General features: G+C 47.2%; 1 protein-coding gene across 1 annotated transcript; it reads left to right on the forward strand.

Annotated features, from left to right (window-relative positions):
• The first annotated feature begins 4,242 nt into the window (after positions 1-4,242).
• On the forward strand, positions 4,243-16,093 carry MEOX1 (mesenchyme homeobox 1). The gene is made up of 3 exons (XM_053361863.1): positions 4,243-5,000; positions 12,816-13,012; positions 15,380-16,093. The coding sequence occupies exons 1-3, from the start codon at positions 4,547-4,549 to the stop codon at positions 15,500-15,502; spliced, it is 774 nt and encodes a 257-aa protein (XP_053217838.1). The 5' UTR covers positions 4,243-4,546; the 3' UTR covers positions 15,503-16,093.
• The last annotated feature ends 8,093 nt before the right edge of the window (positions 16,094-24,186 follow it).

The raw sequence follows: 24,186 nt of genomic DNA on the forward strand, positions 1-24,186 counted from the left end.
GCAAGGATATTGACAAAGTCTTGGGAGGTGTGTTTTGCTGGTCAGTGGGCAAGCCTATTAAGGGTTGGATTTTGCTGGTCAGGGAAGAGGTGACTCACGTCAAAGATCCTTCCCAGGAGCAGAGGTCAAATGATGAGCTCCTGGTTCCGTTCAGATTCATTAATCTCGTTTGGAAGGCTAGCAAGAGCGGATAATTCAGGGCACCTCAGTCGGCAGAGCATGAGACTACTGATCTCACGGTCGTGGGTCTGAGCCCCGTTTTGGGAGAAAGATTCTTGCATTTGTCCTAGATGACCATCGTGGTCCCTTTCAACTCTGCAGTTCTATGAGATTCTATCATTCTTCCCTTGTTCTTGACTCCTTGGATTGCCCTGGGGCTCTTCTCGCCCCAACCTCCTCTTCTAAGCCCGTGTTTACAAAAACAGACATGACCTCATAAATCAACTATCGATGTCTTGCCAGTGGGAGCCATTTGGCGTGAGAATGCCAACAGAGAAGGAAAACAGGTTGTGTGAGGTTTATTTATTTTTTATTTATTTATTTTCAGGTTCAGCCAAAGAGGGCTCAGCTTGGGACTACAGTGGTATCTTGGGTTACATACGCTTCAGGTTATAGATGCTTCAGGTTACAGACTCCGCTAACCCGGAAATAATACCTCAGGTCAAGAACTTTGCTTCAGGATGAGAGCAGAAATCGTGCTCCAGGGGCACGGCAGCAGCAGGAGGCCTCATTTGCTGAAGTGGTGATTCAGGTTAAGAACAGTTTCAGGTTAAGAACGGACCTCCAGACCTCCAAATAAAAAGTACTTAACCCGAGGTACCACTGTACAACTTTTATGCTGCAGATTGAATATTGCGGAAGGCAGAGAGGTCGTCGGTCACTAGAAGAATCAGGGAACAGTTGTGGTCCCCTGCTTGCTGCCTCTGTGATTTTACTTGGGTAGGAATAGGGGTATTGCTGTTTGATTGCTCTTGCAGGATCAATCCTTCCCCTGCCCTCCCAGTTTTGAGAATGTTCTCTCCAAAGGGATATGAAAAGAGTTCATTCAAATAACACTTGTAGGGAGGGTTGCTAAATTCTGATTTAAAAACCCCCAAAAACGGGCTCTCCAAGCAGGGACAGGAGCTAGAGCTACATTTAAATTGGACGTTACTGGCTTTAGGATGAGGACAAGCAGTTTAAAAAATACTTCTCTATATTATTTTCAGCAATAACACACATCATTATGCAAGCTTTACCCCCGCATGTACATTTTTATACATACAGTGGTACCTCGGGTTACAGACGCTTCAGGTTACAGACTCCGCTAACCCAGAAATATTACCTCAGGTTAAGAACTTTGCTTCAGGATGAGAACAGAAATTGTGCAGTGGCGGTGCGGCGGCAGCAGGAGGCCCCATTAGCTAATGTGGTACTTCAGGTTAAGAACATTTTCAGGTTAAGAACAGACCTCCAGAACGAATTAAGTTCTTAACCCGAGGTACCACTGAATTGCTTGGGTGGAGAATCGGACTGCAAAATTTGGAGAAGTGAATTTCAACGGATGGCTGTGTTTCAGTGTTTGCATACTTGTTTTAGGAAGTGTGAATTATGTAGGTTTGCCTTGAAATGTGAAATGAATCGAATTTCTCCCCAGTCCCTAGATGGAAACATTTCCCCAGTACTGTTAGAGTCTGATGGGACATAGTTTTATGGCTCAGGCTCATGAAATATTGGCTAGCGGTCAACCCTAGCCTGCAAGTGATTTGCACAATATTCAGTTTCCAGAAAGCGAGATGTTGCGTCTCAAATGTACCTAGAAGCTCATATGAAGTATTGTACTCTGCGCATGCTCAGGAGCTAAGGTGGCACAATGGCTCAGTGCGTAACCAGAAGGTTGGTGGTTTGAGCGCACCCAGGAACAGCTGTGGGCAGGATTCCTGAATTGCAGGGGGTTGGTGTATAAGATGATGCTTTTTCATAAATCTTTTTAGTCAAAATTTAGGGGTTGTCTTACATACGGATGGTGAATCCACAGGGGTTCGGTTTCGGGTCTCAGGCGACCTCCAGAAAACTCAACAACTTTGAACTTTGGCCAACTTCCCTCAAAAAAGTTCAACAACTTTGGGCGGCCTCCCTATAAAAAGCTCAGCGTTGTTTCATTTGATGTTTAAAATGTTGATTTCTTAAATTTGGGTTCAAAAAAATAGGGGCTGTCTTATACACGGGGGCATCTTATACACAGAAAAATACGGTATATCTAAATTTGCACCTATTTAAGGTAGCATATGAAAGTTACAGGCAAATCTCAGTCCCATTTCGTCCTCTTGTTTGGCGATGCATAAGGGACTACCCTATCAGAAGCTCTTATCTTTGTATGATTACATTAGATTTTGTAAGGCCAAACTGTAGCACTGTCGGCAAATGTTGGGGGACTGAGACCTCGATCCTAGTATATCCTGCATTCATTTGAACAAAGCCGCAATATGATGTCTAGAATTTTACTTCCAGGCTTATGAATTCAACTCAGGGCTCTTAGCGAAAGAATTTGAGTTCAAGGGTTTATGGATGCTTTAATGAACGCTTCTGGTTTGCGTAATGGTATGACAAAGGATTCACTAAAGCAGTTATCCAGTACAGAAACATCCATTGAATTTAAAATGCCTTTGTAAAACAACCAGAAAGGAAAGTTAAGCATATATATATATATATATATATATATATATATATATATATAGGCCTGTGACTATCACAGACCCTCCAAGTGTCCCTGTTTTCCAGGGATTTACAGAAGCCGTCCCGGTTTCTGATTTGATTCCAGAATGACCCGCTTTTCCTTAGGACGTCCCTATGTTCATCAGAGAAATGTCAGAGGGTATGGAGTTATGCGGCCCCAGAGCCAAGGAGATAAGTAACTAGACAACCTATAGTGGACATCTGGAGGCAGCCCTGTATACGGAAGCTTTTTAATGTTTAATGTTTTTATATGTATGTTGGAAGCCACCCAGAGTGGCTGGGGTAACCCTGTCAGATGGGTGTGTTAGAAATGATATTATTATTATTATTGAATAGGACGTCCCTATTTTCATCGGAGGAATGTTGGAGGGTATGGGGGACACCCACACACCTGTAGGTATTCAGAGGCATACAGCCTTTGACAGAAGAGGCAAGTACATAAGAGGTAAAGGTAAAGGACCCCTGGACGGTTAAGTCCAGTCAAAGGCAACTATGGGGTTGTGGCTCTCATCTCACTTTCAGGCCAAGGGAGCCGGCGTTTGTCCCCAGACAGCTTTCCGGGTCATGTGGCCAGCAGGACTAAACCACTTCTGGTGCAACAGAGCACCATGAGGGAAGCCAGAGCTCACGGAAACGCCATTTACCTTTCCGCCACAGTGGTACCTATTTATCTACTTGTACTGGCGTGCTTTTGAACTGCTAGGTTGGCAGGAGCTGGGACAGAGCAACGGGAGCTCACTCCATTGCAGGGATTCGAACCACCAACCTTCTGATCAGCAAGCCCAAGAGGCTCAGTGGTTTAGACCACAGCGCCACCCGCATCCCTTTTGGCAAGTATACAGGCTGCACACACACAATACCTTTAAAGGTAATTTGAAACACATTTCCCCCCCTCAAAGAATTCTGGGTACTGTAGTTTCTTAAGGGTTGCTGGACATTGTGACTCTATGGGAGGTAAACTACGGTGCCCAGAATTCTTTGAAGGAAAGCAAGGGCTTCATACTCAGCCGGAACCATCATGGCTAGCAGTCCTTGTTAGCCTAACCCTCCATGTAGCAATTAAATTCACGAAGCTACTTGGGGTTTCTGTTCTGCAGCTTTGCTTAGACCACTCCTGAAGTCTTTGCGCTTCACTCTCCACCTAAGCTTTCAAACTTTTAGGTCACGCCCCAAATTTTTAAATATCTCCCCCTCTTTATCTGACTTCTCTTTCTTATCTTGTCCCCTGTTGGACTGGCTCGTGGATCCTTTTCTGAAAATGGAAGACGAAGGGTTTTCTTTACCAGGGCAATAAAAATAACTCCAGTGTGTGAGAAGGAAACATTAAACCCTCCTTTTGTGTGCGTGTGTACATTTCTCTCCCGCCCCCTCCACACACAAAAAAAGTGCAGACAATGTTTCTTTAAAAGTCTCCATCTGCAGTTCCCATTAGATGCGCCTCTAAGGTTTCGGGTGATTAATAGCTTGCATGCTTGGCTTGGGTTGGAGGGGTTGTGCATGCAGGTTAAGCCCTCCCCCTCGCTCCTCTCTCACATTTCCCTTCCTAAGCTTGTCACTCACACCCCAGCAAAGTATTTAAAAAGTGTTTTCTGGGCTTCAGCACTTCACAGCAAGGAAGCTTCGGGCTTCAAACGCAACAGATGTGAAGTTTCTCCTGTGGAAGCTATGGAGAATTCTGCAGGGTTCCCCCTCACCGGCAAAGCCATGGCAGCGAGCTGGAGAGCTGTCTAGCTGCAGAGAACCGGTTTCTTTTCCTGGGCAAAAAGTTAGACCATTGGGCTCCCTTTGCAACTGCGTTTGAAGAGCATCTTCAGAAACAAGGCACTCCTAGATGGATCCACCTGCTGCCAGTAGCTGCATGAGAAGCGCTCACCCTACCAATGCGCTCTGGGGTTGCCTGCGAAACCAGCATGCCGAAGGTGGAGGGACCACTGGGCCACACCATTACCCACAAGCCCCCTTTTCGTTCCACCACAAACCGGACTTTGGCATCTACTCGGACTTCTCCAACTCCTGCCTGGCTGCAGCCCCCCAGAGCCTTCCCCGCGACGAGCGAGCTTTCGACGAGCATCACTCTTCCTTCCAGCACCCAGCGTGGCATTTTGCAGCCGCTGAGGGCAGGCGACGTCTGGCGGCCGAGCTGGCTTTGGTCTCCGGAGAGCCAGAGGGCAGTGGCCCAAATGTGGTGGATGCAGCCATTGGCACGAGCGAAGACTACGTCCTGGCAGGGAACGTGGTGAGCGAAACGGAAAAGAAGACATCCAGAAGGAAAAAAGGGAGTGCAGGTAAGGTGGCATTTAAGAATCCTAGACTGGTAGAGTTACGTTTCCTCTGAAGGGGCAGGTTCGTAGCTTGAGGGGTACTCCTGGGTGCTTTGCTGTCACTTGAGTCTCAGGTGGCCTCAGTGGACCGGAGTGCCTTCCGTCAGCTTTGGCTGGTGGCCCAGCTACGCCCCTATCTGGACTTTGTTTGTTTGCTTAGTCGTGTCCGATTCTTTGTGACCCCATGGACCAGAGCACGCCAGGCACTCCTGTCTTCCACTGCCTCCCGCAGCTTGGTCAAACTCATGCTGGTAGCTTCGAGAACACTGTCCAACCATCTCGTCCTCTGTCGTCCCCTTCTCCTTGTGCCCTCCATCTTTCCCAACATCAGGGTCTTTTCCAGGGAGTCTTCTCTTCTCATGAGGTGGCCAAAGTATTGGAGCCTCAGCTTCAGGATCTGCCTGTCTGGACAGGGATAGCCTAACTACTGTTATCTGTGCTCTGGTAACCTCAGGGTTCGATTACTGCAATGCGTTATATGTAGGGCTGCCTCTGAAGACGGTTCGGAAACTTCAGCTGGTGCAGAATTCAGCGGCCAGGTTGCTCACCAGAGCAAGACAGTTTGAACCTATTACACTGATCCTGGTCTGACTGCACCGGCTACCAATTAGTTTCCGGGCCCAATTCAAAGTGCTGGCTTTGACCTATGAAACCTTAAACAGCTCAGGACCGAAATACCTCAAGGACCTCCTCTTTCCATATGAACCTACCCAGACCCTGAGGTCATCTTCTGAGGCCCTCCTTTGTGTGCAGAAGGCCCTTCTTCGAGAGGTACGGAGGGCGGCAACACGAGAACAGGGCCTTGTCTGCAGTGGCTCCCTGTCTGTGGAATGCTCTCCCCAGGGAAGTTCACTTGGCGCCTTCAGTACACACCTTTAGGCACCAGGCAAAAACAGTCCTTTTTAACCAGGCCTTTGGTTGATCCGATTTACATCCTATGCCCTTTTAAAATGTGGCTCTTGTGGGGGTGTATTATTGGGTTGTTGCTTTTATTTTGAGTTTATATATTGTGATCTGTTTTGTGAACTGCCCTGAGACCTCCGGGTATAGGGCAGTACATTAATAATAATAATAATAATAATAATAATAATAATAATAATAATAGTTGCAAGGGACCCCAACCCCCTGCAAAGCAGGAAACTCAGATAAAGCATCCATGACAGATGGCCACCTGACTTCTGCTTAAAAATTTCCAAGGAAGCAGCCCCCCAAATATATAAATATCTATGTGTGAGTCCAGTTATGCATCACAGAAAAATGTGGACCACAAAAAGACACAGATTTGCATAATTTACATGCATTTGCTAATTTATATGTAGAGATGCAAATTTAGAAATGATTACTGTGATTTGAATAGAAATACATCTCACCCTGGCAGAGAAGACAGTGACCAGGTGCCCCATCTGCCTGCTCCACCTCAACCCACAAACAGAGGAATTTGCTGCATACTGTCAGACCACTGGTCCAACTCATAGCTGTCAACTTTCAGATTTGAAAATAAGGGATCAGCAGCCTCACCTGTCCCGGGGACAGTCTACGGGATATCTAACAATCTGGGATAGCAAGGGGAAGCAGCGGGAAACGGCACTGGAATAAGGGAATTTCCTGCAAAAAAAGGGAAGGTTGACAGCTATGGTCCATCTAGCTCAGTACTGTATACAGTGTTTCAGACTTGGGGTCTCTCTCAGCCTTTCCTGGAGAGACCAGGGATCGAACCTGTGGCCTTCTGCTTGCAAGGTGTGTGTGATCTGCCACTGAGCTACACCCGTTCCTCTGATTTCCCTTCCTGTAGTTCTTTCTCTTTAAGGTGCCCTTGGATTAGACGGTCCTTCAAAGAGAGGGCTGTTCTCTGTGAAGTAGGACACATGGCCACTCTAGTATCTACGGTATTATTGATTTGTTTTCATCTGGTCCAGGAACCTTCCTTTCAAAAATAAAATAATTTTTTAAGAATCCATTTTTGCCTTTAACGATTACCATCGCAAATGAATCATAATCGTAAACACATAGGCTTCTCTGAATCCCCGGACTCCCCTCCACCCCTCATTATTCTTTTCCAAATGCATCTTATAATTGTCTCTATATTTTCTTAGTACTCCATTCTCACCATAGTTCTCACTACATTGCAAGTGTTTTCTAAAATCCTGCCAGTGTTTTTAATTGTTTACACAGTGTTCTTTTAAGTAACTTATAAATCCCTCCCCCCCATTCTTTATTAAACTTGTTATCTTCTTGATTTTTTATCTTCCCGGTCATTTTCACCACTTCAGCATAGTCCATCCTCTTTGTCAGCCATTCTTCTCCGGTAGGTACTTTATCTTCCTTCCATCTTTGGGCAGAAACCTTCCAAACAGTTTGGAATGTAGACAAAAAAACTCTCTGGCATATTAATCATGGTAATGATAAAAGGAAACAAGACATCATAGAACAGAGATTAAGCAAAACAAGTGGTGGGAAATGCACTGAAATGAATTCCAAGGTAGAGAATCCTGCAGTCCTTCAGATTTTGCTGGACTCTATCTCCCATCATTCCTGACTGCAGCTGATGGGATCTGGAGTCCAAGGATCTCTTGAGGGCTCCAGGTTCCCTCAGCCCTGGACCAATATGGAACAACAAGATTTCAACAGGCCCATCTAAAAGCCAGTCATAAGAGAAGGTGGACTAATGAGCTTCTTGGGGGAAAGGGAATTCCACAATGTGGGTCCCCTACATAGCTGTCAACGTTTCCTTTTTTAAAGGGAAATTCCCTTATTCCAAATAGGATTCCTCGCAAGAAAAGGGAAACATTGACAGCTATGGTCCCCTACAGAAAAGGGCTCTTTCTGGCAGCCCAGCCAGCCAATTGGATGGCAATGGGAATCAGAGCAAGGCCTGCAGTGTCCAATGGACCACAGGTGGAGGGCCGGTTCCTGTGAGAGAAGGTGACCCTGCCCGGCTTTGGACTGATGTCAATATTGGGTCAAAGCGACCGGGCACCTCTTCGCGACAAACTGAAATGATTCTGAAATGGATTTCAAATGTGATTGCTTTTCTCCCATCAAGAGTCTTGGAAAGTGCAACGCTGAGATTATGCTCAGGTGTCCTTTCTAGAAGATTCTAGAAAGGCGAATCTTCCTCTGTGAAATAGCCGCCATTGCAGATGTTGTTTCACATCATGGAGATGATCGCAACTCCAGATTTTGCAGACAAAGTCTAGTTAAAAGAAAACAATAATAAAGCACAGAGTTCGGCTTATGAGCCAAAGGAGCAAGAAAGGAAGGAAGGCGTTTAGATTATCTAAAATAAAAACATCCCTGATTCCCTCTGGAGATGAGAGTGTGATCATCTCCAGCCTGCAGTCATTACAAATAAGCTTCCCAGGTTGCAACTCAAAGATGGTGTGTAACGTCCTTTAAATGTCACATGTTTTCAAGAGACTATGCAACCTTGGCTGCCCCTCCCCTCTTTTCCCATTGGTCCCCTTCCTTGCCTACTTTCTGTGACTCCTTTGGGACGGAATCAGATTCCCGCTTGCTATAGCAGGCCCAGGAAGAGAATGGGCAAGGGGACTAATGGCTGGGGAACCAGGTGCTGCTGGACTACGTCCCGTCTTCGCTGACCATTGGCCATGCTAGCTGGGGCTGATGGGAAATGGAGTCCATCAACATCTGGAGGGCTGCAAAGGTTCCCCATCCCTGGGTTAATGCATCAGGAGGACCAACAGCTGCACCATCCTACAAAGCCTCGTGAATCATCCCCACTGGAATATGAGACACCCCTAGACCACAACTTGGCAACTCTAGTTACAGTACTCAACGCACACAGATTAGATGCTGAGGTTTGAGCATGCCTTGAAAACATGCCCTCTGGCCTAGAAGTTCTGCCTGGCAGGACAGGCCAAATGCTTAAGCAATGCATTAGCTGCCCTATCAGAATTGCGTAGGTCTGTTGAATGACAGCATTTGTCTTAGCTACATAGACAACCACACCTTGCCCCATAGCCTTTGAAACAATGCACAAGGAAGCACATGTCTAGCTTAGAGGCAAGGGAATTGGTTCTTTCAGGGCAGACAACACATGATCTCTTCTGCTGGCATCCAGTGAAGGCCCTGCAGAGCTGTTGCCAGTCAGAATAGGTGCTATAGGGAAGGGCTGGCATGAACCTTGGGGAGCCCTGGCACGACCCTCTGGCATTGTTGCCCTCACGCCGTCATAAAAACACCGGACAAACTCTTCCCTCCCCTAATAAGCAAAAGCTCTTTGAGGTGAATTTTCATTACTCTGGGAGAATAACACCAGGTAACTGAAAATAATAACAACCACCACATCATAGTAGTAATAAAATAACAGCTTCAGACAGTGGTTCTCAAAGGGTGTGGCATACCACACCGATGGCAGGAGAGGATGGCAAGTGTGGCAGGAAAATTCATGAATATTATATTTTGGGAATGATTTGTGTTCTTACGTGGCTGTGTTGTTTTATACAGTGGTACCTCGGGTTACAGGCGCTTCAGGTTACAGGCTCCGCTAGCCCAGAAATAGTACCTTGGGTTAAGAACTTTGCTTCAGGATGAGAACAGAAATCGTGCGGCGGCAGCGGGAGGCCCCATTAGCTAAAGTGGTACCTCAGGTTAAGAACAGTTTCAGGTTAAGAACGGACCTCCAGAATGAATTAAGTTCTTAAACCCAGGTACCACTGTACTTTCTGGATGTTCCACGATCATATTATAAAGTTGTTGTGTTCTAGCACATGCTAGGAGTTGCTTCTTTTTGTTTCCTAAAAAGAAAACTGGCATGCTGTGAGCAAATGTTTATTCTGAAAGTGTGGACCAGAGAAAAATAGTTTGAGAACCACTGGTTTAAGACAACAAATCTGAGTAGGCTTAGAGAAGTCCTACGAGCAGGTAAATATATTTTTCTCTAGCAGCAAAAATAGCAGCTGGTTTGTGTGTGTGCGTGCAGGAAAGAAGTCAGAGAAATGCTACAGGAAGAAAGGGGAACCTATTTTCTCAGGTTCTGTTGCTCCAGTTCATTTCAGACCTTGCCTCCTGGCAATGCACAGACACCTGGTTTAAAATCGAATATCAGGAGACCCAAACATTAATCCTTGATCCAATCATGGATTTCCCACACCAAATGTAGCCAGAACCCAATATGCCCTCACAAATGAGAAGTGGCTCAGGAATCTTGCAGTGGCAGGTGACTGACGTCCCCACAGTGCCCTGGGCCCGCACAGGATTTGGGCATTGCGGGGCTGTTCCAATGAATGGAATGGGTGGGGGCAGATTGTCCATCACGTTCGTTGATGCTACTGCTGCTCACGGCCACCATCACCGTTGGGAAGCCTGTTGGCTTCAGTGGGGTGGGGTGGTCACTGTGGAAAGGCTGGGGCCTCCCTCACACCTGGCACTGTCTGTGGATTAGGTCTGTTATAAGGCAGCGTTCTTTGTTCCTTCCTAAATTCAGTCCTTCCCCCTGGACGGAAAACACACGAAAGTCATTTTCAGGGGATTTGAAGGCTAGATAGCATGAGCTGTCGTATCGTTTAATCCAGACCTGTACTGCGGGCCAGGAAAATACAGCCAGCAGCTCCCTGTGAGGCCCAAAAATGTTGCGGCTGAGAGGACGGTTTAGGCAGAAATCCCAGCCCAGGACCTGCATTATGTTAGAGGAGTGTTCTGCAGACAAGAGCGTTGCTTGATACTGAACTTGCTTTTGGGTCTCCCCATGGCATCTGCTTGGCTCTAGATCAGCGGTTCTCAACCTGTGGGTCCCCAGATGTTGTTGGACTACAACTCCCATCATCCCTGAGCTCTGGCCTTGCTAGCAAGGGGTGATGGGAGTTGTAGTCCAACAACATCTGGGGACCCACAGGTTGAGAAAGGCTGCTCTAGATGGACCACTGGCTTGCTCTAGCAGGCTTTTCTCGTGGTTGAGTTTAAGACTGATCCTGTTCTGGACACTGAGGTTTGGTTCTGTGGGATGGGTTGAATAGGTAGGAGAGGATATATGAATTGCAGTTTATCCCTCCAAGCACCCATGTGTGTTGGGTTGAACAGATTTTCAAAATCCTGTCCTTGGCAGCAAAACCAGAAGCCTAGGAATGAGGCTGCAAAGCCTCCTTTGAGCAAATCTAGCTACAAAGCAAGCTGGCTTACCCCTCCTCACAAAGCTTGAGAATGAATAAGGCAACAATCTGGGGAGCAAGTTTAAAAATAAGATTTTCTTGCTTTATAATGATCCATTGGTCCACAGCAAAGGCAGCAGTAAAAACTATGCAGGCAAAATACTTAACATTTGCAGCATAACCAGTTGTAGGGAAGTGCCTGGGACTGAAGTACATGAGAGAGAGGAAGTACTCTGTGCTCCTTCCTCTCCAGGAGAGAGGGGAAATGACACCACACAGAACCCCCTCTAGCAATCGCATTTCTATGGTCTGAGTATCTGCCTATCAGCAATACAGCTCTGTGGATTTAACCCCTTCTTATGCTAACTAGCAAGAATACGATTTTTGCTAGTTAGCATAAGGTTTGGCTGCTAATCTTCCACAGGTTTTGGAATATGTGTGATCCTGATGATGAAGAAAATGTATCGAGCCATAAAAGAGGGCCCTCCCCTCATCACCAAACATACCAGAGTGAATTCCCCATACGAGAGTCGCATACTTGGGGACTGAGAAGGTGGACTACTAAAACCACCTTCGTCTCGTTCTTTAACCATCTTGATTTGTGAATGCTGGCTAAAACAGGAATGAGGAACCTGTGTCTGGACTATAAGTGCCATCATCCCTGGCCACTGGCCATGCTGGCTGGAGCTGATGGGAAGTTATGCCCATTAAATTCAGTAGGACTACTCTGGGTAAAATTTAGCTGCATGCTACTCCCTGTTTTCCACCTAGAGACCCTACCAATGAACTGGGATTGCTTGATCTTTGCATTTCTTTCGTTATTTAATAATGTATTTATTGGATCTGTATCCTGCCCTTCATCCAAAAATCACAGCATAAATATACAAAACGAGAACACAAAATGCATACTAAAAACAAGAACAGAAACCAACAAATATCCCCCACACAAATACATGTAAAATGACATAGAAGGTTAATCGGCCAAAGGGAAACATTTTCACCTGGTGCCTAAAGATGTGTAACGAAGGCACCAGGTGAGCCTCTCTGGGGAGAGCATCCCACAAATGGGGAGCCACTGCAGAAAAGTCCATTCTTGTGTTGCCGCCCTTCAGACCTCTCGTGGAGGAGGCATGCGAAGAAGGGCCTCAGGTGATGGTCGTAGGGTTTGGGTTGGTTCATATGGAGAGAGGCGGTCCTTCAGGTATTGCGGTTCTTGAACTGGGCCAGCTCTCTTTCCCCTAAAAGGTAAAGGTACCCCTGACCATTAGGTCCAGTCGCAGACGACTCTGAGGTTGCGCTCTCATCTCGCTCTGTAGGCTGAGGGAGCCAGCGTTTGTCTGCAGACAGCTTCCAGGTCATGTGGCCAGCATGACTAAGCTGCTTCTGGCGAACCAGAGCAGTGCATGGAAATGCCGTTTACCTTCCCGCTGGAGTGGTACATATTTATCTACTTGCACTTTTTCAAACTGTTAGGTGGGCAGGAGCTGGGTCCAAACAACGGATGCTCACCCCGTCATGGGGATTCGAACTGCTGACCTTCCGATCGGCAAGCCGATCGGCAAGCAAGGGGATATTTGTTGGTTTAGACCACAGCGGCACCCGCGTCCCTCTCTTTCCTCACTGGACTCACTTTGCTTCCACGAGGAATGTTTCTGTCCTTTCCCTCTTCCAGAAAGCCAGGACACAGGTGGCGGGGGCAGCAGCAGCAGCACAAAAGCAGAAGTCAGCAGCTCCAAAGCAAGAAAGGAACGCACCGCCTTCACTAAGGACCAGCTGCGGGAGCTGGAGGCGGAATTTGCACACCACAACTACCTGACGAGGCTCCGGAGATACGAGATTGCGGTGAACCTCGACTTGACGGAAAGACAGGTGAAGCTCCTCTGTTCCAGTGGTCCCTTGAGGATGGGCTGCCTCCTCTCCAGCTTTGGGCAACGATGCCTGGAGACAATGGGGGAGAGGAGAGGGAAAATATTGGGTGAACGTTCATTTGCTACCTCGGGTTAAGAACTTAATTCGTTCCGGAGGTCCGTTCTAGATATAGGGTGCCTACATTCTGCATGTGCAAATGGCTTTAGATACCTATTAGGGTCCATGAATTATCATATAGCATATACAGTGATACCTCCGGTTAAGAACTTAATTCGTTCCGGAGGTCCGTTCTTAACCTGAAACTGTTCTTAACCTGAGGTACCACTTTAGCTAACGGGGCCTCCCGCTGCCACCGCGCAATTTCTGTTCTCATATTGAAGCAAAGTTCTTAACCCGAGGTACTTTTTTGGGTTAGCGGAGTCTGTAACCTGAAGCGTCTGTAACCTGTAGCATCTGTAACCCAAGGTACCACTGTACACTGATTCATTTACCAAAAACAAACCAAACCCCACAATCACAAGGCGAATTCACCCAACGCAATACCTCCCCCTCCTCCCCTCCTCCTCCTCCTCCTCCTCCTCCTCCTCCTGCTGCTGCTGCTTCTTCTTCTTCTTCTTCTTCTTCTTCTTCTTCTTCTTCTCCTCCTCCTCCTCCTCCTCCTCCTCCTCCTCCTTCTTCTTTATACCCCACTCATCTGGCTGGGTTTCCCCAGCCACCCTGGGCGGCTCCCAACAGAATACATAAAAAAGCAACAAAACATCAAACATTAAAAACTTCCCTAAACAGGGCTGCCTTCAGATGTCTTCTAAAAGTCAGATAGTTGTTTATGTCCTTGACATCTGATGGGAGGGCGTTCCACAGGGCGGGCGCCACTACTGAGAAGGCCCTCGGCCTGGTTCCCTGCAACCTTACTTCTCGCAGTGAGGGAACCGCCAGAAGGCCCTCAGTGCTGGACCTCAGTGGGGGTGGAGACGCTCCGTCAGGTATACTGGGCCGAGGCCGTTTAGGGCTTTAAAAGTCAGCACCAACACTTTGAATTGTGCTTGGAAATGTACTGGGAACCAATGTAGGTCTTTCAGGGCCTGTGTTGTATGGTCTTGACGGCCACTCCTATGTAGAATCACAGAGCTGAAAATGGGAGTAGGCAGATCTGTGAATTTCAGGTCTGCTCTTTTTCTCATTTCACCAGCCTTAAACTCAGTTCTCCACATTTGCATCTTACTCGGGGGTTCAGTTCCCAGTGTTCCACATATTCACAAAAATGACATGTACCCAAAGCCTTTGAGCTGCCCCCAAGGCTAGTGAGTGAGGGGAAGAGAGGGAATCCCCAGTGCTTCCAAGCTCTCTGCCTTGTTTGCATTTACAGTGGTACCTTCAGTTGCGGACAGGACCCGTTCCAGAGGTCTGGTCGGATCCCGAGGTTTCTGCAATCTGAGGACCACTTCTGTGCATGTGCAGACTGCTTCTGCACATGCACGCATGGCGAAACCCAGTAAAATACTTCTGGGTTTGCCGCACGTGCATCCCGAAATTTACAGAACCAGAGGGTTTTGTAAATGGAGGTATGACTGTAATTGGCACAATTACAACCAGTCTGTCTTCAACTGTGTATGGTTGAAATGGCGCAAGTTAAACAAGTGTACAGTGGTACCTCAGGTTAAGTACTTAATTCGTTCCGGAGGTCCGTTCTTAACCTGAAACTGTTCTTAACCTGAGGTACCACTTTAGCTAATGGGGCCTCCTGCTGCCACCGCGCTGCCAGAGCATGATTTCTGTTCTCATCCTGAAGCAAAGTTCTTAACCCGAGGTACTATTTCTGGGTTAGCGGAGTCTGTAACCTGAAGTGTATGTAACCTGAAGTGTATGTAACCCGAGGTACTACTGTAAATTCAACAACTATTCAGTGCAGATTTCTCTCAATACGAACATTCTTGCAAGCAATTTCCCTTAATGTGATGCATGATTTATATTCACTAATACAGTGGTACCTTGGTAGTCAAATGACTTGGCTCCCAAACAAATTGGCTCCCAAACACCGCAGACCCAGAATTGCGAACGTTTTCTGGAAGCCGGACATCCGAATGCGGCTTCCGATTGAGTGCAGGAAGCTCCTGCTGCCAATCGGAAGCCGTGCCTTGGTTTTTGAACCTTTTTGGGAGTCGAATGGACTCCCAGAACGATTAAATTCAAGAACCAAGGTACCACTGTACATGCAGTCTTATGCACACTCGACCCTAGCCGGTGCAAATTTTTGGGGGGACATGTGGCTAGAGAACCGCATTGCAAAATTCAGAAAAGTGTGAATTTGCAAGGGGTGTATTTGCATGCATGCAAGCTCACCTTAATCCTCTCCCTCTTCTCGCACAGGTCAAAGTGTGGTTTCAGAACCGCAGGATGAAATGGAAACGTGTGAAAGGTGGGCAGCCGGTGTCACCCCAGGACCACAGCCTGGAAGACATGGACTCAGCTGCTTCTCCAAGCTCAGAGTAGCCCTGTACACAGTGTCTAAGAAGGCCTGGACTAATCTCTTGGCATCATCACAGCTCAGATCGTCTGCTCTCTCCCTAAGACTTTGCAGGAGTTGGCTGAAGAAGGAGCAGTTTCGGAAGAGACCTGGCCTTGCTTTCCCAGGTAGATCTGGGCTCTCTCCTTCCTTCCTTCTTATCTCTGACGGAACTGCTTTTCACAAGCCACCAACAAGGGAAATCAAGGCTTCCCAATCATTCTAACGCTGCAGACATGACATTGTTAGAACCATGAAGCGAGCATGTACGTTGTGTTTGCTCCCAACTTAGCATCCCTCTCCAGGATCACATTCTGGAAAACAGCAACAAGCTGACGTTTTTTCGAGTTTGCAGCAGAAGCAGGCTAGACCACCCAGGAGATCACCAAAAAAATCTTACAGCCGGTCTCTCGAGCTCCCCAGAAGAAAAAGTGTGCATATAGAATTGCCTTAGGCAGTTTCAAATCCCACTGCGAAGTGTTATAGATCGCCCCTAGTACTATATTATCTTCCGTCATTAAAAGAAATAAAACGATCAGTCCTTGCCAAGGGCTGGACAAGAATCTGCACTCCCAGAATGTGTCGAGAATTGCCACTTTCTTGCCTATGATTAATAGGCTGCTTTGTTGCTTGGAAGTGTGTGCTGTGAATTTTGATCCCTGCTGCTCACCGCACCTCCTGGCAAAAACCACTTGAAGAGCTCGGATCTCTTTCAGTAATTACAGGGCAGCTACAGTGGTACCCTGGTTCTCAAACTTAATCTGTTGCGGAAGTCCGTTCCAAAACCAAAGCGTTCCAAAACCAAGGCGCACTTTCCCATAGAAAGTAATGCAAAATGGATTAATCCGTTCCAGACTTTTAAAAACAACCCCTAAAATAGCAATTTAACATGAATTTTACTATCTAATGAGGCCAGGCCATTGGTCCATAAAATGAAAGCAATAATCAATGTGCTTTACTATAAAATAAGATGGTATTGTAGATGATAAAAAATAAAATTCTTATTTTTTCTTACCTGCACTGATGATAGTCATTGTTTGGATGGGGGGGGACTTTTATGCATTTCCGCAGCCATTCAATCAATCAATCAATCAGTCAATCAATCAATCAATCAATCAATCAGTAGCTGAACTAGGTTCCACACTTTCACAAAAACAAGTTAAGAGAAAAAGCCTCAAAAACAAAAACGCAAAATAAATAGCAAAAACAAAAGCACCAAACTTAATCTGTTCCGGAAGTCCTTTTGACTTCCGAAATGTTCGAAAACCAAGGCGAAGCTTCTGATTGGTGCAGGCGCCCCAGAAACAATAGCCAACAGCCGCATCGGACGTTCGGCTTCCGAAAAACGTTCATATACTAGAACACTTACTTCCAGGTTTTCGGTGTTTGGGAACCAAGACGTTTGAGAACCAAGGTATCACTGTACTTGGTTGTGCAACAGTTCTGCAGATTTGGGGGACTCTGCATTTTGATTCCTTCTCTTGGTGGTCCAGGCCTTTCTCTGCTTCTAACATAAACCTGAAGTCTATATACAGGAACTGAGATGACACTGTACTGATAAATTATAAAAAGGAGGGTTGGGTTTGTTCATAGATGTCTGTAGCCTGCTTCTGTTTGTGACATGAGCCGGCCAGTGCGGGGGTCCCTCTAGGCTGGTGTTTTACCGTGGTTGTATTCTGCAACACATTTCTGACACAAGGATAGTGCGCTACACAATCACAGAATTGCCAAGCTGGAAGGGGTCTAGGCCAACCCCCTGGAATGCAGGAAATCACAGCTAATTAGCGGTGGGTTTATTCTGCTCTGGTTTGTTCCAGCGATGCTTCCCCAATGCTATGACGCTATCCCTGTCTGGAAGGGGCTATAGGGCAACAAAAGCGGAAGAAAAAGTAAACTAGAAAGTTTGCGGTGTTAAAAGTTGTGGGATTTCCGCAGGAAGTGACTGGAGATGAAGCAGTTTGACTGGCCAGTGCTGGATTCATGTATAAGCTAAACAAGCTATAGCTTAAGCCCCCACAAAATTTAAAGGGGGAAAAACTGGATGTACATTTCCAAAATATAAGATAAAAAACAAACAAAATAAAACCGACATACAGCAACGGTGTTTTGTGTTGTGTAGGCTCCTGTGATGTAAGAAATGGTCTCTGCCTGCTAGTCTCTGGTTTGCTCATTTCTAACAGCGACAATTTGTTGTTGACAAAGGACAACTGGACATATAAAGGGCCCCATTACCTTCAGTAGCTTAGGGCCTCATCAAACCTAAATCTGGCCCTGTGACTGCCCCAAAACTTCTGCAGGCCCAAACAGTATTGAAAGCAGGATTGCATGTAATAATAGCACCGTGCACACAGATCATGTAAAGTAAAGGTAAAGGGACCCCTGACCATTAGGTCCAGTCGTGGCCGACTCTGGGGTTGCGGCGCTCATCTCGCTTTATTGGCCGAGGGAGCCGGCATACAGCTTCCGGGTCATGTGGCCAGCATGACTAAGCTGCTTCTGGCGAACCAGAGCAGCGCACGGAAACGCCATTTCCCTTCCCGCCAGAGTGGTACCTATTTATCTACTTACACTTTGACGTGCTTTTGAACTGCTAGGTTGGCAGGAGCAGGGACCGAGCAACGGGAGATCACTCCGCTGCGGGGATTCGAACTGCCAACCTTCTGATCGGCAAGTCCTAGGCTCTGTGGTTTTATAACCCACAGCACCACCCATGCCCCATGTCCCTCACACAGATCATGAGTGCACCGTAAAAAGGATGTCTGGAGGGGCCCTGGCTATTTCTGTTTTAGTGCAGAGAACTTGTCAAATCTTTGAATTTGTCGTGCCATTTGCTGATTCGGATGCTGCTTTAGTCCTGCCACATAACAGATCGCTTTGTCGCACCTCCACCAGTCTGATTGTCAGAAGGCTTAAAAATAAAATAAAATAAAACCTAGCTTGCTGGCCACAGGGGACCACCGGAGAGAGCGAACCTGACCATCTGCAGCTCGCTCTTGTTGCTTGCATGGCATCGGAAAACCAGAACCGTCCCTGGTCAACGTCAGCCAGGGGTAGTACGTGTTGCGCACGGAAGGAGCATCAGGAAAGTGCTTAGTCGGCAAATAGCGTGGGATGACTCATGCAAGCAGAGATGGGATTGGGAAGCCAATAAGCCCCAAGGGTCACTGCTAGTTTGACCCAGGAGGAAATTACTTCCTGACCACAGAAGCATGTCAGCCCTGGAGCTTGAGCAAAGCAAATGGGGCGGGGGGGGGAGGAAATGTAATGGGATGAGTGCTTTGCATACTACAAAAACCTGTCTCTTGTTGTAGTGGCCGCAAGATGCTCCAGGGATAGTCAAGGTGGTGCCCTCCATATATAATAATAATAATAATAATAATAATAATAATAATAATAATAATAATTTATTTATACCCTGCCCATCTGACTGGGCTTCCCCAGCCACTCTGGGCAGCTTCCAACAGAATATTAAAATACAATAATCTATTAAACATTAAAAGCTTCCCTAAACAGGGCTGCCTTCAGATGTCTTCTAGAAGCCTGGTAGTTGTTGTTCTCTTTGACATCTGGTGCGAGGGCGTTCCACAGGGCGGGCGCCACTACTGAGAAGGCCCTCTGCCTGGTTCCCTGTAACTTGGCTTCTCACAGTGAGGGAACCGCCAGAAGGCCCTCAGAGCTGGACCTCAGCATCTGGGCAGAACGATGGGGGTGGAGACGCTCCTTCGGGTATACTGGGCCGAGGCTGTTTAGGGCTTTAAAGGTCAGCACCAACACTTTGAATTGTGCTCGGAAACGTACTGGGAGCCAATGTAGGTCTTTCAAGACCAGTGTTATGTGGTCTCGGTGGCCGCCCCCAGTCACCAGTCTAGCTGCTGCATTCTGGATTAGTTGTAGTTTCCGGGTCACCTTCAAAGGTAGCCCCATGTAGAGGCGCATTGCAGTAGTCCAAGCGGGAGATAACCAGAGCATGCACCCCAAGTCCCACCAGCCTTTAGCCAGCGCAGCTGTAAATGCAAGAAAACACAATATATCCCACCTTTCCCCACAAGGAGCTGAAGGTGGCATACAAAGAATTGCAGGGGGACCCCAAGGGTCATCCAGACCAACCCCCTGCAATGCAGGAGTCTCGACTCATTCCTGGTGCTCCTCCTGCAATCCCCACAACAACCTTGTGAGGTAGGTCAGGCTGAGAGGCCATGACTAGCTCAAGGTCACCCAGTGAGCTTCATGGCCGAGTGGAGATTTGAACCCTGATCTCCCAAGGCCTTTGTCTGACACGCCAAACACTACACTGTGATAGGAATTTTGAGGTCTTAGATATATGTTAAATGTTCATAAGTGTACCAAGCAAACACGTACATAGATATATAAACCACATGTCGGAAAACCCCACAGAAAAAAAGTCCTGAACCAATTGACCTCAATTATTTCTCTGCAAGGTCCAAGTAGGAAACCTCCCCATTGTCTTTTCCCTTCACAAATCCTGTCTTAAGGGCACATTTAAGGTATGAATTGGGACACGGGTGGCGCTGTGGGCTAAACCACAGAGCCTAGGACTTGCCAAACAGAAGGTTGGTGGTTCAAATCCCCACAATGGGGTGAGCTCCCGTTGCTTGGTCCCTGCTCCTGCCAACCTAGCAGTTCGAAAGCACGTCAAAGTAGATAAATAGGTACCGCTCTGGAGGGAAGGTAAATGGCATTTCTGTGCGCTGCTCTGGTTCGCCAGAAGCAGCTTAGTCATGCTGGCCACATGACCTGGAAGCTGTACGCCGGCTCCCTCGGCCAATAAAGCAAGATGAGTGTCGCAACCCCAGAGTTGGCCACAACTAAACCTAATGGTCAGGGGTCCCTTTACCTTTACCTTTAAGATATGAATAGGGTGTGAGCCTGTGACCTGGCCCAGGAACTAAGTATTTATCATTACAAAAGACTGGCCAGGCTCCCCAGGCAAGCCAATCAAGTAAGCATGGTATCCAATCAAGTACAGTAACCTGCCAGACAGGAGATAAACAACATTCAAATTTCTGTTTTAGACCACCTTTTCTGTGATGTAGGTATCTAGGGGGTGGTCTTAGGTTACACCCCTTCTGTGATGTATGTATGATGTATTGAGGGGTGCTCTTGAGCTCCAGGGCAGGGAATTTAAATTGTCTATATAAGGCCTTGCGCGCCATTGTTATGGGTTCCTCCTCCTTTCCTGCGTGTGAGGGGAGCACCCTGTTGCAACAGATCAATAAAGATCAGGCTTACTAGGTGCTTTGCTTCTCAATATTCTCTGGTTGGCCTCTGCTATTTACCCTTTACCTTTAAGATATGAAAAGGGTGTGAGCCTGTGACATGGGCCGGGAACCTACGTAAGGACTCTATATGGGCTCTTGGATACCCTATAAGGGGAAAAGAGCGGATTTTGTTTACAACAACACCGTGCTGGCTCTCAGAGGTACAACATTACCTGGAGGGCACCACGTTGGCAACCTCTGCTCTAAAGGAAAGCGAGGGGGTGGAAAGCAAGGGCTTAATTTGAGCCAGAGCTCATCCCTATCTTCTGTTTTCAGGCTGGGACTGAGCCCTGAGAACTTTGCATTACTGCCAGTTCGACAATTGAAAAGCGACTCTGCCAATTTTTCTTCGATCCTTTGCCCAATAGGCAAAAAAGCTTCACAGGAAGCCTCTGCCCCCGTCTATTATTATTATTTTGTTTCCTCCATTTGCTTCCAAGCAGGTCCAGAGTGCCAGCAGGAGGAGAGTCCCAGAGGCTGGTTGCGGTTTGAGCTCCAGCTGCTCACTTTCGTAAGCACAAGTGAAGTCCTGGGAGCATCGCTTTCGCTGCATCTCTCTGCCTGTGTGAGTTTGAGGCCGGCTTCCTTGGGGACATTCCAGGCCTGCTCCCAGAATTTTCTTCTTTTAGACTGCTGGAGATGTGAGGGAAAGCATGCATATGCAAGGTTCTGGTCAATCGCTCACTAGGGACAAATCCTATCTCTCTACCACCATCCCAGACTGGAGGGGATTTATTGTCGTTGATGGATCCGCAGCCCTGCCATGCCTGGGGTGGAAAGGTGGAAGCCACATCGGGCACAGAGATCAGCCCACAGAGATCAGTCCATGTGACAGCAGCAGGACCATCTCAGGAGTCAATGGATCCTAGGCCAGCTCAACCCTGGACTCAGCTACATTAGTAAAAAAAAAAGAGGCAGTGTTTTGAATGCATTATGAACATTCAACACCAGATGGCACTGGAGAGCAAAAAAATTCTTTGCCATTTTCCATAGCGGTTTTTTATCAGGGACGCGGGTGGCGCTGTGGGTAAAAGCCTCAGCGCCTAGGGCTTGCTGATCGAAAGGTCGGCGGTTCAAATCCCCGCGGCGGGGTGCGCTCCCGTTGCTCGGTCCCAGCGCCTGCCAACCTAGCAGTTCGAAAGCACCCCCGGGTGCAAGTAGATAAATAGGGACCGCTTACCAGCGGGAAGGTAAACGGCGTTCCGTGTGCTGCGCTGGCTAGCCAGATGCAGCTTTGTCACGCTGGCCACGTGACCCGGAAGTGTCTCTGGACAGCGCTGGCCCCCGGCCTCTTGAGTGAGATGGGCGCACAACCCCAGAGTCTGTCAAGACTGGCCCGTATGGGCAGGGGTACCTTTACTTTACCTTTATAGCGGTTTTTTGTTTGTTATTACGATTTGATTTATGACTTATTTATAGTGTGTGTGTGGGGGGGTGTTTCTCCTGCGTGCAGATCCACCCCCTGTCTCCAGCGACAGTTCTCTGCCACCTGTGCTATGATGATAGTGCCACCCTGCATGCAGTGGCTGCTGGAAGGATGGAAGGACTGGGCCCAATCCAGTCTCCCTCTGCCCCTAGCTCCTTCCAAGTTGTCATTTGGGTTTGGATTGCTTTGCTGGAAGAAAAAAAGAATGTTTCCACCATGCTTTATTCTGGCCAATGAGCAGAATAACAGGCGAGCCCAAGAATCTTAATTTTTAAAATGAATACAATGAAGAATTTTAAATATACTGTGTGTGTGTGTGTGTGTGTGTGTGTGTGTACCTGCATTTTTGTTCTGGCTTTTCTGCAATGATTCCCCACCCCTTCAGGCCCCCTCACAACAATATTTCTGGCGATGGGCCCTCCTGGAAAACAACCCAAGATCACATATTAGGGATAAACAAACCAAAAGAGATCGCAGCTGAGACACCAAGTCCCAGAACTTAACTACAGAATGGCAGGAGCGCCTCTGAACATACACAGAGTGCCTTTCATCTTCCACCCCACCCTCCATTATCCAGTTAATATAACTAGAATGGTAATAATAATTTTAACATTGGTATACGAAAGGCAGCCTCTCCTTTTATCACCCCGAATAACAATTGATTTAATTCGAAGCGTTTTATCTTGCCAGATAAACTTTGACATTAACCTTTGCCCTTTTTAATACCTAAACAGTATTTAATATATGATGATAGTTTTTTTTAAAAAAGACAATCTCTGTAACATAAAGATTTGCTTTGGCATCGACACCAAACTGCACCACTGAAATTTAATAATAATAATTTCCCTATTTTTTCTGTTAGAGAATCTCTCTCCTAATAACCATTCATAATTGTTCTTATATACATAATTCAAGATTTTTTTTAACCCTATCCCCAGCTATTCCACTGGTTTGCTCCTGCCCCTCCGGCAAACCAAGGTATAACCAATTTCTTCTTTTAGCTGTTCTTGTTGAATTTATTTTTATTCCCAAAATTTTCGGTGGCCTTTTGGCCTTTAACAACAACAGCAGCAATGTACCGCTCTCAATTTAAAAGGCAAAGGAAAATCTGTTTTGAAAGAACTACTCTGGGGAATGGGGCTAGAGCGGAGTTTGGGATGCCTGAAGTGTCAGACAGTCAGCAGCTGTGAACTGGCAAATTGTTTCCCCTAAACTTGATCCATATAGGAAATTGTAAATCTGCGCTAGCCAAAACAGAGGAGGTGCCATTTTGGCAGGGGGGAGGGGGGCAGCGGAGAGGGGAATCCCCTTGCCAGACACGTTTCCCCATTTCAGGATAACTTGGAAGTTCTGTGAAACAGGTCAAAAACGTTCTCCCATTCGGAACCAGGGCCAGCCCAGGACATTTTGGCACCTGAGGCGAAGCACAAAATGGCGCCCTCCTCCCTGCCAGGGAAGAACCAGTGAGCTAGGATCTACATCAGGAACAAGGGGGCGGAATAAAGATCTACATGGGGATCTGCTGCCTCTATGGACCCCAGCGCCTGAGACAGTCGCCTCACCTTGCCTCATGGGCGGGCCGGCCCTGGCAGAATTATTGACGTCCCTCCCCTAGATTTGACTTTGTTGGCATCATCTTGGGCAGCCTTATCTGACTGGCTACATGGTGCCCTGATGCCCTCACCGTGGCTATGGGATGCCATGGGAAGGAGCCAAGCGATGTGGGAAAGGAAACATTAGCTTCAAGAACAGTATTCAACCATCTCATCCTCTGTCGTCCCCTTCTCCTTGTGCCCTCCATCTTTCCCAACATCAGGGTCTTTTCCAGGGAGTCTTCTCTTCTCTTGAGGTGGCCAAAGTATTGGAGCCTCAGCTTCAGGATCTGTCCTTCCAGTGAGCCCTCAGGGTGATTTCCTTCAGATCAGAACCATAGTTTGGGTTTAAACATCTCCCTCTCTCAGGTTGC

The sequence above is a fragment of the Podarcis raffonei genome, chromosome 13, assembly GCF_027172205.1.
Source record: "Podarcis raffonei isolate rPodRaf1 chromosome 13, rPodRaf1.pri, whole genome shotgun sequence".
Classification (NCBI taxonomy): domain Eukaryota; kingdom Metazoa; phylum Chordata; class Lepidosauria; order Squamata; family Lacertidae; genus Podarcis; species Podarcis raffonei.

Coding starts and splice junctions, on each gene's coding strand:
- MEOX1 (XM_053361863.1), top strand. CDS start 4,547: ATGGATCCACCTGCTGCCAGTAGCTGCATGAGAAGCGCTCACCCTACC. Junction 5,001..12,815: donor AAGGAAAAAAGGGAGTGCAG/GTAAGGTGGCAT, acceptor TCCCTCTTCCAG/AAAGCCAGGACACAGGTGGC. Junction 13,013..15,379: donor TCGACTTGACGGAAAGACAG/GTGAAGCTCCTC, acceptor CTTCTCGCACAG/GTCAAAGTGTGGTTTCAGAA.